Source organism: Xiphophorus maculatus, chromosome 1 (genome assembly GCF_002775205.1).
Source record: "Xiphophorus maculatus strain JP 163 A chromosome 1, X_maculatus-5.0-male, whole genome shotgun sequence".
Lineage (NCBI taxonomy): Eukaryota > Metazoa > Chordata > Actinopteri > Cyprinodontiformes > Poeciliidae > Xiphophorus > Xiphophorus maculatus.
This window is the reverse complement of record NC_036443.1, coordinates 8755372-8770043: the sequence shown is the minus strand read 5'-3', so window position 1 is coordinate 8770043 and position 14672 is coordinate 8755372. Positions and strand designations below refer to the sequence as shown.

At 42.6% G+C, this 14672-nt stretch overlaps 1 protein-coding gene across 3 annotated transcripts in view; it reads right to left on the bottom strand.

The window, feature by feature from the left end:
* Positions 1-14672, bottom strand: part of LOC102225789 (helicase ARIP4-like) — a 63692-nt gene that overhangs the window by 39113 nt on the left and 9907 nt on the right. For all 3 annotated transcript variants that reach the window (XM_023332504.1, XM_023332511.1, XM_023332518.1), the window contains exon 2: positions 12404-12560. In XM_023332504.1, coding sequence (XP_023188272.1) covers positions 12404-12512 — 109 coding nt within the window. In that variant the 5' untranslated portion in view covers positions 12513-12560. The remainder of the gene's footprint in view (positions 1-12403; positions 12561-14672) is intronic.

Genomic DNA, 14672 nt, shown 5'->3' with positions numbered 1-14672 from the left:
TCAGTATGTGGACCAGCTGGTGTTACTGTATCACCTCCTACACTTCGCTCTGTGCAGCCCTTAATCAGGTCACTCGCACACATCAACACACACTAATGATGTTATGAAATGTTATGATTCACAATATAGTCCCAGCAGACTTCAACGACTTCTTAGATAAATTCTAATGCCATAATAAATGTGTGATCTAAAGATTAAAACGGGTTATATAGCAAGATCAAGAGTAGCAACTGTGATTTTATTTATTTTCAGAAATTTGCGGTGAATGTTGACAATATCCTATTTCAGATTAAACTCTCTCTTTTCTTGCTATGTCCATAATGGATCCAACATGCATTTGAATAGAATAGAATAGAAATGCCCTTTATCGTCCCACAAAGGGGATAATTTCTGTGCAATAGCAGCAAATTGACAGATAATAACAGCAAATAGACTCACACAAAGATAGAATATGAGAAGGGATATATGCAGCAGGAACAACTCAAATCTGTGTCAGTGGAGAAAGTGAAGAGCTGGAGCACAGAAGCAATCAGCCCTCACAGTGGTAGTAATGAAGCCTAGGCGCAAATTCAAACTGGAAGACTCTTTAGCCCCACCTGCATCATCCAGTCGGCGCGTCCCGCTAATCACCACCGACCTATCAACGCTGGACCAAGCCACGTCACGTCCAATCACCGACCAAGGCCCAGTTGATAAGGACCTCCATCCATGGCATCTTCCGCTTTCCAGCTGCGCTCAACCTGTTCAGCCGCACGCCTCAGCTCCCAGCCAGCTATCTCGCCAGATCCATTTCTCCGTGATTGCTCGTCCTTCCACCTCTAATGTCCCTCATAAAAGCCGCTAAGCCGCTTGCTCGGCCCCTTCCTTCCCTCAGTCGCTCCTCAGATGGAAGAAGAATCCCCCCAGCCCCATTCAGTCTAAGCAGCTTCTGCCGCCGCTCTCTCGCCTGACCGGGATCCACCGTCTCTGGCTCCCGCGTCACCCACTCCACGGCCCTGGCCGACCCGCCACGGTCTCGCTGCACCGATCTCCGTCGCCCTCCCAGCCCGTTGCTCATCATCTCTCCACCGCCGTTCATCGCATCGCCTTTCCACCGGTTCCTCGCTCTGGTTCAGCCACTTCAACAGCTTCAGTCACTTCCGCATAGCTGCTGGCGGTCCGGTCATCAGCTCCTCCCTTCGGATTTCACACGCTATGCCCGCCTCGGGCTTTCAGGGTAAGACGTAGCCTCACACGACTCATTCATGTTCTGCAACGTTAGGAAACGCGGAACTTAGTCTATCCCCTTCCCGAACTTGCAGGCCCATTTCGCATGCGCCACCCGGGCGCGTTTCAAATGCTTCAGAGCTTTTAATCGTATGAATGCATACATGAATTAGTAAATAGTAGCTTCCCTCCCAGGTGTGACCCAAGGCGGATCGCCAACCTCTTTTCTACAGCTTCCCGCTCTCAGTAGTAGCCTCAGTTATCAAGCCCCATATATTCCTCCTTTAACTTTATTATGCCCGCACTGGACTTCCTGCTCCTTTTCTCGGCCCCTCTCAAATCAGCGGCCGTGTTTGGTCACGTTTATCCGCACAGCGGGATTATTCATTCATAAAAAACAGTAGACGTATGCGCACCCAGCTACGTAGAGCTGTTCATGGGTCGTCATGGTTACCGCATTCATTTCTCTGCTTCAACATCGACTATCTTAAATAGTGCACCCGCCGTCTTTAACCGCTTGACAGTACGTCATGCCCCCATTGACATTACTGAGCAGGATGCGCATTAATAACCAAAAGGGAAGAAGAAAAAAAAAAAAAAAAAAAAAAATCAACCTTGACATTTTGCATGCCGCTGTCAGGATTTGAGTTTTCTGCTTATCTATTTCGAGTTTCCGTGTTTCTCCGAGTCTCCGTGTTGTCCTGTCTCCCCTCGTTTGCTCCCAGGTGCGTCTCGTTCCCTGATTACCCCCTGTGTATTTAATGTCACCTGTGTCTCAGCGTCTCTGTCGGGTCCCTGTCGTTAGTCGTCTGTTCGTAGCAGTCATTTGTCATGCATTCTCGGCCCTTTTGTTCACCCTGTTACCTGCGTTGAGCCCTGGTTTCCGCTCAGCAGTGCTGCCTGGGATTTAGGACCGTTTTCGGATTATCGTACTGTTTATTCATCATTAAACATCATTTTTACTGCTACCTGGTTCCACCGCATCTGCCTCACCACCCACCACTACAGTTCTCGACAGCCATTCACAATCGTACGCTGGCCGAAGAGAGGCGACCCTTACTGACTTCTAGTTGTAAATTATATCAACAGCCTATTTGTGCCCCTTGTCTTAGTAGTTAGGCATGCATCATGCGCCGTAGTGAAGCTGGCTAATAATCCCTCCAGGGCACATTGGTACAAGTCAGCTCAGTGCTTTCACCTATTGTTACCCAAGTCACTAATCGTCGTTTGCCAGGGTCTTCATCCCATCATCGTTTATCATCAAATTTCGTTTAGTGTCCCATTCACTACTCATCAAGGTAACTTTAAATAGAAGGTGGTTTATCATCAATCTAAAAGAATATGCGTTTTGGCGTTTGACCTACAGTAATTTTCCCTGTTTTATTATGCTTAGAGGCTGATTGCTATTTCATGTTTCATCTCAGACATGCGCACTGAGTAAACTAGAAGACCTTAATGATCTGGCAGTGGTTTCTTCACCAGGCCTTTAACAAGTGTCCCCTTTTCTTAGCTTAAGTTTTTAGAATTGTCCAAGTCGTTTTCTGGGTATATCCTTGGTCTCAAGTTTACCTGCTTCCCCGCCAGGCCCAACGGTATGGGTGAGCTCCGAAGTGTATTGCCTGCCCAGAGAAAGTAGTGCCTCTCCCCACCCCCTGAACCGGAAGCTGCCTGTTTCCACCTCAGAACCCCCAATTCTCCGTCATTACTACATTGATTTGATACTATAGGGGCTCCCGCACTTCACATATCCGTGTCCCCGTCACATTCAGCAGTTAAAACCGTTTAATCCATTAAATGTTGTAACCTGTTTCCCGAGTCGCCCTCAAACGCAACTCAAACTCTGAAACACTTGCTGGGTTTACACCGGTGCGGCAGCAAAGGAGACCTGCTGCTGCCGTGCAGAGCTGCATATGTGCATTATAATCATACCAGAAACGCAGAACTCTTAAGTTTTCCCCCAAAGTTACCGACAGAGTTGAGTAATGCTGTCGGATGCAGATAATGACAGCTAAATGATGCTCAGCTAATATTACAGCACCTTAAGCCGTTAACAAGTAGCCTGCGGCTACCGAGTCGTTTCCTACGTTCAGCCACGTAGATTCATTTTGCCCCCAAAACAAGTCCATGCCCCCTGATAACTTGCTTAACCACGGCTGTTCGCCGCCAACAATAAACTGCCTCGTATGCCGACATTTCAAGCTCATGTCCCTGCTGGCGCTTCTAAGCTTCATTTTTCACCAAAAAATTGTCCGAATTTGCACGCTATTCCCAGGCCATCCTGTCACTTCTAGGTCTATGCAGCATATCCTCTAGCTTTCCCAGGTTTCACTCTCGCGCATTCGTTCCAGTCCCTCTTCCGAGCCAATCATCATAAGGCACCTACAAGTCATCCCTGCTGTCCGTTAACAACAAACTACCAGCACTCGCAAGCTGTTCTGAAGCCACGGCCCCCTCCGGAGGAACAGAACCTCCAACATCATTGCTTAGGTCCAAGTCAAGTTAGTTTGCATGGTACGTTTCACAAGTGCAAAAGCTTTCCATATCATTTGATTTAAAAAAAAAAAAAAAAAAAAAAAAAAAAAAAGTTTACTACCGCCCTTATTCTCAACCCCCTTGGGGGTGAAGCCAGCACCTCCTTATCACTGGGAATCCAGGATGGCACCTCCTCTCTAATTTTCCCATTCTATCCAGCCTGTCGGGCATGGCCCTTTTGAGGGGGAATCTCCACCAGCTGGTTCAGCTCCAACCTCCATTTCAGCAGCTCGAGTCCTCAGCATTCTACGAAACCCGTTCCACTTCTGTAACCTGTTTCCTGAGGGGTCATTTCTGCAAGCATCCCCACATCGCCGCTCTCCGCCATAAGCTATCATGTTTGACCCACAAAGCCGAATCTCCACCATTTTCCTTGCCATCATTTGCCATTAATCAATTCAATTGCCACTAATCAATCTAATCACCTCTGCTTATCGCAGATCTGGCCTTCATCTACTAACATCCTGCCATTCGAACACTCTCGCTTCCCCAGCTGGCCTTCATCTACCAGCATCCTGCCATTCTAACGCTCTCGCTGATAAGCTGTCTCTCCCAGCCCTCTTTCAGTCCAGTCCAGCTACTAGACAAAATAATTTATTTCAAACCCTCATCCACGTCTCGCACCGTTTTTTATTCCCTATAGTTCCTCAGTTTCTCATCCTCATTTCCAGTCTTAGTTTCCTCTTCATGCTCATCCATCGTTCCAAGCCCCTGCATTCTCGCAACCTTGAGGCTATAATTTATATACGACATCATTCACCTCTTTAGATCACGTTTGACCAGTATAGTATTCAAGGTATTCTCTCGACCTTACGCCAACAGCTCCATAGTCATCTTCAGCATTCTCTTCATATAATTTTATGTATCTCGTCTCCGTCTTCATAGCTTCCCTCAGTGCCCGACGTGCACTGCGCAATTCACTGGTGGTGGTTGGTCAACCTCACGCAAAGTGCATACTCTCATCCAGCAGATGTTATGCTCATCTTTCCCTGTTGTCCTTCACTCCCCTATTTTAAGTTTCATTCCAGAATGTCCCCATACCTCGCTCGCATCCTCTAACGTCACCCTGCGAATCTAATCCTGGTTCTAGCATCTCACCTCCAGTAGCAGGCAGCTATCTTCTTACATCCTAATCTATTCCCTCTCCCATCCTTTTCTCGCTATCTCAGTACCATGCAGCTGGTCTCTTTCCTACAGCTAAATCATCATTTCAGTCGGTCTACTCTACGAGCACCCTGCCATTCCACGCCCATCTATGTCTCCGGCTGACCTTCATCCACCGGCTTTTTATCATTTTCCCCTACCATCAGTAACGTCACCTTGTATAGACTCCTTAAGGTCCCAGCCCGCAAGCCCCGAGTTGGCGTAGCTCCCGGCCTTTTCTCACTCTCCCAGTCTCTAACTCCCAGCTCCGGCCCCAGCCTCAGCTTTCATTTTTGGGGGGATATTATTTCTAATTGATATACTATTTCATAGCATCACCACATTACCCCAGTCGGCCTTCATCTACCAACTTCCTGCCGTTTCATCTTAACGGCGCCCCCAAGTTAGCCCACATCTACCAGCATCCAGTCTTTTCACAAATAGCGGCTTCCCCAGCCGGCCCACATCTACCAGATCCGGTCATTTCATGCATAGCGGCGTCCCCAGCTGGCCTTCATCTACCAGCATTTAGTCATTTCATGCATAGCGGCGTCCTCAGCTGGCCTTCATCTACCAGCATTTAGTCATTTCATGCATAGCGGCGTCCCCAGCTGGCCTTCATCTACCAGCATCCTGCTATTTAACGTCGCACCTCTTTCCCAGCTGGCCTTCATCTACCCACATCCTGTCATTTCATACCTCGCACCATCCCAGTGTCTTACATTTACCAGCATCTCGCCAATACACGCCTAGCGGCATCCCCCGCTGACCGTTATCAATCAGCTTCATAATTTACCCCCATCACAGTAACATCACCTACTACGATCTCCTCAAGTCCTAGTCCGTAAGCCCCGAGCTAGCGTAGCTCCCCCACATTACTCTCTGACCCTGATGCTAATTCCCCGGCCTCGGCCCCGGCCTCAGCCTCCCTTTTTGGGGGATGACATTCCTAACCTTCATCGGGAATGCTCATCCGAACTGATCGCAATTCACAGCTCAATGTCCTCAGCCGGGGCCTGAGCGCCAAAGAACTTTAAATTCATGCATGTCAATAAACCTTTTTAATCGCTGTTTTTCCGTCTGAGTCTCTCCAGATTGAAATGAAGCCTAGGCGCAAATTCAAACTGGAAGACTCTTTAGCCCCACCTGCATCATCCAGTCGGCGCGTCCCGCTCATCACCACCGACCTATCAACGCTGGACCAAGCCACGTCACGTCCAATCACCGACCAAGGCCCAGTTGATAAGGACCTCCATCCATGGCATCTTCCGCTTTCCAGCTGCGCTCAACCCTCCTCCACCCCTTCTCCACCTCCACTCTTCAGGCTCCCATCCTTCACCGACCTCCACCACCAGTGTCGGGTCCCGGGGGATGACATTCCTAACCTTCATCGGGAATGCTCATCCGAGCTGATCGCAATTCACAGCTCAATGTCCTCAGCCGGGGCCCGAGCGCCAAAGAACTTTAAATTCATGCATGTCAATAAACCTTCTTAATCGCTGTTTTTCCGTCTGAGTCTCTCCAGATTGAAAAAGCTTAGGAAGATTTGCTAAAATGTTTGCGTATTTTCTCCCCTTCTGATCTGTCACAAACAGTGCAGAGGACATGCGAACGTGGACGCGCAAAATTGCCATAGAAAACTACGGACAATTAGAAATTCGAATATTTAATTCGGCATCAGGAATCGTAAAGCTTACAATGGAACTGAATCTATTGAGAAAAATGGTGACCCTTTCTTTAAAGTTTCCTCTCCCGCCATGTGTTTTGTATCAAAATCTCAAATCCCGTCTTATGTTGGAAGTATGCGTGTTGCTTTTCATGCATCCCATTTTGTGTGGTTGCAGATTGGGAGAACTTGCGTAAGGAAGATGCCGACAGACCTTTAACTAAAAGGTATTTTAGAAAAGCATTGGTTTAAAGGTTGTTGGGGTATGTTTAAGTTTATATTTTTAAAATGTTTATATTTTTCGGATGAATTGCAAATAATGTAATATGTTTGTCATAAAAACCTTGAATTTGGCAGAGATGTGTAGATGTATGGCCTGGATTTAACAAGGATCAGACCATCTGTGAGTGATTTCTGAAAAGACTGAAGCAGCAAGGGATGTTATAGTCAACTTTCTGCTTACTTTCCTTTGAGCCATCAAGCAAGATAGTGAGAACTGTCAACTGACAGAAGAAGGAGCAAGTTTTCACCGCAGGTGTGATGTGGCAATGACTGAAAGTCTGTGCGACCAGCTGGCGGGAAAATCTCAGGAAAAACGCACCAGGGCCACTTTGCAGCAAGTTATTTGATGTCTGTGCCGAAGACAGAACAGAACTCCGCAGGTAAGTTGTGGGTAGATTCATCGGTGGAGATTGTGCTTGAAAATGGAGCGAACTCAAGACAGATGGTGAAATAATAAGATCTGTTAGGGGTTCCTAAATCCTCATCTAGTTCACCGGATGACCTCTGCTCGCTGTTTGGTGCAGAGCGTCAGAGTCCTATTTTTGTACTTTTTTTATTAGATTGCTGAAAACATGGGAAGAAGATGCATAAAGCAGTTAACGAAGACTGGAGAAGTTAGCTTAATATCACCTGCTAAGTTGCTTTATAAGGATAACTTCCTGTTAAAGCAGCTTGCCCACTTTCAACTAAAACTGACAAGTTTCATTATCAGATTAATAAACAACCGGGTGTCGCTAGCATTCGTGGGAGGAAACATGTTTGGTTGTTTTTCTTCAGCTCGAGCGAACGTGAATGTGCTCTGCTTGGCGACGCCCACACAACACAGGCAGGGGAGCAACAGGCTAACTAACAGACTATTACTGTCCTCCTCTCTGGAGTCAACGCGTGCATGTGCAGACACAGACCTCACGACAATCTGAACTGTGCAGAGACAACAACAGGCTGTCTAACCTCCTCGGGGTATTCTTTTGCAGACACATCCACCTGACCCAGTATTACAGCAGCATCGAGTTGCAGTTTGCAGGGCAATTTTATTTTATTAGTCCAATGCCAAGTCCATTTCTCAATGGCAATTTTTTTTTTTTACAAATGGCCTCACTTATAAGGGCACAGATTCAGTGCTGCCCAGTTGTCACAAGCTTAAGAGTTTGCATGCATTCTTTTTATTTTTATGCACTGTTCACATTTTTTTGGTAAGAATTTATTCCCTGTAGCGTAAAGTGCTTTTTTTGCACCAATGAGTGGTACATTGAAACAAAAGTAATAAGATTTTAAAATAACAAAAAACACTTTGGTAGGGAATAAACTATTTTATTGGTTATATATCAGCAGTGGTTTTATCATTCCCAGCAGTCTTCACAACAGATTTCCTAAATTACTGTTGTTGATTCTTCTGTGTACCTCATGCTAACTTTTCAAACTGTAAAGTGAACGATTGTAGAAAAAATAGACATTTAAACTCTATTTTTTCTCCAATTTAAAATTTATAAATTTTGCACATTTTAAATTGAAGAATTAAAAATGTAACACATTTAAATTTGTTAAATGTGTTAACAAATTTTCAATCCGAACGAGCACACCATGGTAATTCCCCCGGTTATTTAGGGTTTAAATTTTGTTCTGTAGTACAGAAATAATGAAAAGATTAAAGAGGAAGAGTTGGAAGAAAACCAAATAACTTCAAAAAACTTTGGCCTGTACAAATACAAATCCAGAAAAAACTCCTAATACACTGACAAAAGAATTGGTTTTAATCCAAACACAAAACTTCACAAAACCTGAAAACTAAGTAAGATGCCATTAAAATGTGAAATCTTTCCTGCAAATATTCCTTATTTGGAAGATGTTATCTGGTCCACCTCAGAGTCTTTAATTTTGTTTACATTTTCTGTGGTGAAACAGCTTTTTCACACAAATCAGGTAGGCATGTGCCTTATACTACTCCAATAAGATAATAAAGAAAAATAGGCACTCCAAACGATGACAACCACAAAAAAAATAAATAAATAGTTGAAGACCTTCAGACATCCTTGAAAGCTTATTGTTCAAGACCATTTCATATTGCATGCAACTTTGTAGGAAGTGAATGGCCTTAACATGTGGGTATTTACAGCTGGTAAATTTCTGTGTCAGTAATAACCATGACAACAAAATCTCTGTGGGAAAAAACATATTCATTGAATTTAAAAACTGATGTTTTTTTCAGTTTTATTTAAAACTCATTCAGTGTGTTCTATAGAAATGCTGCAGAGAACAATGAAGTCATACAGAAATAATCCGTAGGGAGGTGTTTTAGCAATTTTGTGTAAGGATGTAACATTTTAGCCCAGTGGTTTGGACTTTGGTTTGCATACCCTACCCTTTCTCAAATGTAATCCTTTTTTTTTGTCAATAATGTTTGTATGCAAATTAAACAAACATAAAACTGAGGGACAGTAGGAGAGTTGGAAATCCCAGCAAGTGAAGTTTAGCGATCAAAAAATGGCAAAGCAATCATTGGGAGCATGAAGACAAATGTATGGTGATGAGTTTGGAGAACACCATGTTTAAAGGTGAATAAAAGAAGAAAACATGGGAAAAAAGATAGAAATGGGGACATTTAACCAGGAGGAAGTTACTGCCATGAAGGGGGTTGGCATCCTGGTGACAGTTGTCATAGCAACCATGGGACAGACGTAAGAGACTGCGGGGGGCAGATGATGTCACAGGAATAAAATAGACTTGCAAAGCAAGGAAGACGAGCATGTAGATCCTCCTCTTTCGACACACACTGAGGAAACCCCATAAAATGTCCTCTGAACAGGCTTGCTTAATTGAAGGGAACAAAATACAAACAAGCCTAAACAGGAAGTTACACGGAAATATGGTATTTTAGATCAAACAGTTGGATGTCAGTCTTTTTAAAATAGTTGAACCTGTCGTCTGGGAGGTGAACCTTTCCCAGTCTCAAGTCTTTTTCAGCAAATAACTGTTTTTTTTCTGTCATTGCTCTGCATTTAGCTCCTTCCATATTTCCATCAAATCTGACTGGCTTCTATGTTCTTGCTGTGGACAAACCTCCATACAACATATTGCTGCCACCACAATGTTTCACAATGAAGACAGGACTTTCTGTTTCTTCTTGAAGCTGGTTCCTTTGCTGGTTATATTCAGAAATTGGTAGACATAAGCCTTCATCGGGTCTAAACTCTTTCTATTTAAAGGGATGGATGGGAACGGTCTTTGAGATGCTTGATATAGATTTATTTTTTATTGGTTTGTCTTCAAAAGTCCACATAAAAGTTCAAGGGGTACAGTAGGCATACTTGAGCATGGCACTATACCTCCATTGGTGCCTCACCATGAAATGGTTTTTATACATTTTCTACAACAGCTGCTTGTAATTTTCAATAAAAACAATTAGTTAGTTGTGAATACAGCCTTTTTTGCATCACTTATGACTATTTATTTTTTCCCAGTCATTAAAATTTAAATCTGTAAACTAAAAAATATATCTGTTACACATTTCTGCTCTTGGACTGGGACAATTATACAAAGTGTGATACAAATGCTTCGGAAGCCCAAACATCAAGTTGGAAAATTCAAGAACTTGATTATCAATGCTTCCTTATAATCACGATCACATCTCATAATCATCACATGGAATACATACTCCAATATGACTTGACTCTGGGTCTTTAAAACAATCAGTGCAGAGTAAGTAGTTTGAATATTGTTCACAAAAATATTTTTTGCACAACGAACCACTGTGGAACATGTTTTTTATTATTATTTTTGATTAAGTTATGCAATGATAAATCTACAGCTGGGTAGAATGTCAAAGTAAGATCACGTTCAACAAAAGTCTATTGCATGTAATCCTGTATATTCTGGTTTTATATAATCAATTAAACCAAAACTTAAACACCTGCAAGATATATTTTAATGCACAAGATAGGTCATTGTTTTAATATTCTTTCTCCAATCATACTTCTTCATGGCATACTTGTATAACTGAACAATCCCTACAGACTTCTCAAAATGTATTAAACCTTTTGGCTCATTGCACTGCAACACCAACATGTATTTACACCTCCATTTGAAGGAGTAAATGTTGGAACACAGGCTTTTTTGAGCCATTATTTCAGTATTTGTGATTAAATACTGAGAATGTTTAATCACAAAGTCCAGATTAGGAGGCGATTTCAGAAGAGTCAGCAACAACTTAGTATGCCATGAACATGTGCCTATTGGTACTATAATGACCAATATTTCACATGTGCAAATGATTGGAACTTTGTCACATGATGACACAACTGATGTGCTTTATGTAAAACGCAGTGCTTTCATGTCGGCAGAAACACTTCCCTTGGAAATGTGTACAGCGGTGGCTCTGTCTGCATTCCACCACACAATCTTGGATGAGCGTGACAAACATGCAATGTTGACAATGTACCATCAGATTTACCCTAAAAATTGTACTTTGCACACTTGGTTACATCCCTAGGGTGAGCAAAGTGTGGCCAAACGCTGGATGGTGAATGTCACTCTGTATTTGTTTCATTTGTATGACTTGTAACATTAGAACATTTTCGGCATTAATGCCTGTTTTATACTTAAACAAATCTCATTATTTCTCAAGGTAATAACACTGAGGGGTTTTGGTTGGGTCCTGGAACTGATAAACAGACCTGAGTGGTGCACAGAAGGGAAAATGGGTGAACTACAACAGGAACGACAGTCAGAAAGGCCGGTGCTCAAGAGTTGATTTGCATTTGTGTGGCTCCCAGCATTGTCTTTTAAATATGAAAGCCTCACCTAGGCCCAAGGTGTGGGGGGGTGAGGGGGGGGGGTTGATAGGGCAACACAGATTTTGACAATTCTCCGCAGTTCCCTACAATTTCCCATTTTGACAAAAAACTCTTGCCGATAGCCCTCAATATCTAAGCGCACAGCAGTGCTAGGTGTCAATAGCTGATGAAAATCCCACTTTTCATGCAGTGACAGTTTCAGGGTCAATGGAATTCTGCAGCGTCCACCAAAGCAACTTGACATGGTGCAGAGTACAGCTGTAAGATTTAATGAGGACAAAATGTACGGTCTCTGTGTGTGAGCATGCATGCTGTTCTGTTTGCATGGGAGAGAGAGAGAACAGTGAGAAACAGGAGGTTGGTTAGGAGTACTTGGGATGTTCACAGGTCTGTTCAGCCAGGGTGGAAAAATACAAGTAATCTGTAAATTTAGAAGGGTTATCTAATAGTGACTCATAATGATCAGAGGCCCAAAGGTCTCCACAGTCTGCAAACAAGAGCGATTAAACCTCTTAAATCATTAATGCCATGAAGACTTAGGGTGCATTCACACCAGCCCTGTTTAGTCTGCTTTAATCAAACTCTAGTCTGCCTAGAAAGTCAGGTTCGTTTGGGAGGTGTGACTGACCAAATGAACTCTGATGAAGACCAAAAAATCAAACTCTGGTCCGCCTACAAACGTAGCTCTCAGTTAATTTATTCCCCCCTCTTACTTAGTTGTGAGTACACTTATGGACAGTGGACACATAAGATGAGATCAGATTAATCTATCATATTAACTCACCATGAAACCATTCTTCACCACTTCCATAATCTCTACTGTCATCACTGATGAAGCAGATCTCTCTTTCACTCTTCCTCTGGTTCAGCTGTTCCTCTTCATCGTCAGACATCCTAACCCCACGCCGGCTGCTCTCTCAGCATGGCCACACTGCATGCGCCTGAAACACAGAAGTATGGCTGCAGTCAGACATGCTACTGTTAGCCCAACTTAAAACAGTGTTACCTGAATAAAAGTGATGAATGACACACATTTTAAATGGTAAATTTATGTTTTATTGTCTATAATTTAGAAGGTACAGTTAAGAGTTGGTCTCTGTAGCCATACTTCATTTTTCTTTTGTTTGGTTTTTCACATCAAATCACAATTCAATTGCTAGTTATTGCTACAATTACTGAATTCAACCACTTGAGAAGTGAGGTGAAATGTCTCAAGTCGTACTGCTTCTTTTTTTATTCATCAGCGTATCGACAACTCATCTGATATTTGGAAGTATACGGAGAAATATGCTCTCGTCTGTAGACTGGAGAAGCTTTAAATTTGTAAGAACAGTTAATGATTAGTGATTTTGCTAATGCTAACTGTTAAAACTGGTATGCCAAGATACTGGTAAATTGCCAATTTCTAGTCCCGAGACTCTTGCTCTGTTTACTATCACTGTTGGAGATAGTGAAGTAAAAAGATAGTAAGTAAAATGAACGCTGGATAGTTGTTTATGTGTAAACTTCAACACATCCTATTTTGACCTATAGATGGCTTCAATTGTTAACAAGCTTCCAGATCATAAGAAATCTAGCTCAATGTTATATGTAGAAAAACAACACATTAGAACTGATTAGATGATCAAAAGTTACTGTTCAATGAAAATAAACTGAGTTTTATAGGAAGTTGTACCAAAGTTTAAAGGTTATAACGGCAACAGGCTTCGACATATATACAGGCATTTCATTTGGAGTGCAATCATGACCAGCTGAACTCATGTGATCATGAATGTATGAGCCTTGACATGAAGCCCGTCGGACCAGTCCAAGGTTAAAAACGCAGCTGCCATATCTCTGTCTGTTTATCCTCAGATTTTCTCTGGAAAAGTACAGACTGAAACTAATGATCCATATGCCTGAAGCTTTTTAACAAGTGAGATGGTTTATGTGAGGTAGCAAATTTACATAAACCAAAACGTGAGAACTGTACTCATCAACTCAAACACTTCATTTCAGAACCCTAAAGAAAAGTGTACGGATCTGTATTTGTATTAAAAGGCTTCTTCTTTAACGTATTCTCCAGCTGCACACCACATTTTCTGAATACACAAAGAGAAAAACCGAGTTGGAGAAACATTTTAAAAATCACTTCAGAAGGAGGGGAAAAAAGGTCAAGATGACCCACTGATTGAAGGCGCTGCTGGAGAGAAGACAGAAAAAGCAAAACATGCCAGGAAGAAACATAAAGAACGAGGCAGAGAGCTTTTAAGAGTTTAAGGATCCTTTAAAAGCTTCACCTTTCTGTAAAAGAAAATCACACTTGCCTCACTCATTGGATTTTCTCTGACCTACTGCTAACAATGAAATGAGGGCAACACATATTAAAGTAGCTTTTACCAAGGTGTGTGCCTTTAGTAAAAGAAAAGTTTTGCTTCTTTATGTGAAAAAGAACTCAGACTGGAGAAATAAAGGAAAACATATAGGAAAAAAAAGAGTTTATGACCATATGCCATTTCGCCCAAGCCTTGTGTCAATGCCAACACAAGGCTTAACACAAGGCTTGGGCGTTTTTTGTTAGGGATGCATGATATTTTGGCATCAACATTGATATCAGTCGATTTTTTTAACAGTATCGGTTTGAAAAGTAAAACTGAGCTGATATTAGCAACCAATGTTTGTTTTCATCATTTGTGTTTAAGGAGGGGCAAATGGATGACCATGTGGTGTTTGTACGGCCATGTGACGGTAATGAAGCACAAAACTGTGGGCATCCTTAACCGAAGCAGTGTACACGGTGTGGTCATTTTTTCACAGTCTCAAAAGTGTGGTGAACAAGTATAGCATGACATCTATTATCGGGCATAACACAATATAGATATCGGATATTGCTATCGGCCAAAATTTTCATAGCAATTTCTCTGAATGCTCAATATTGAGCACAACTGAGCCTTCATTAGTACCTGTCCACGACACAATGTGTCCTTGTGATTGTGGGACATTCCATCAGATACTGTTTTGTGTGCAAAACTTAATAAACAGAATTAAAACAAAAGAACAAATGACACCAAACA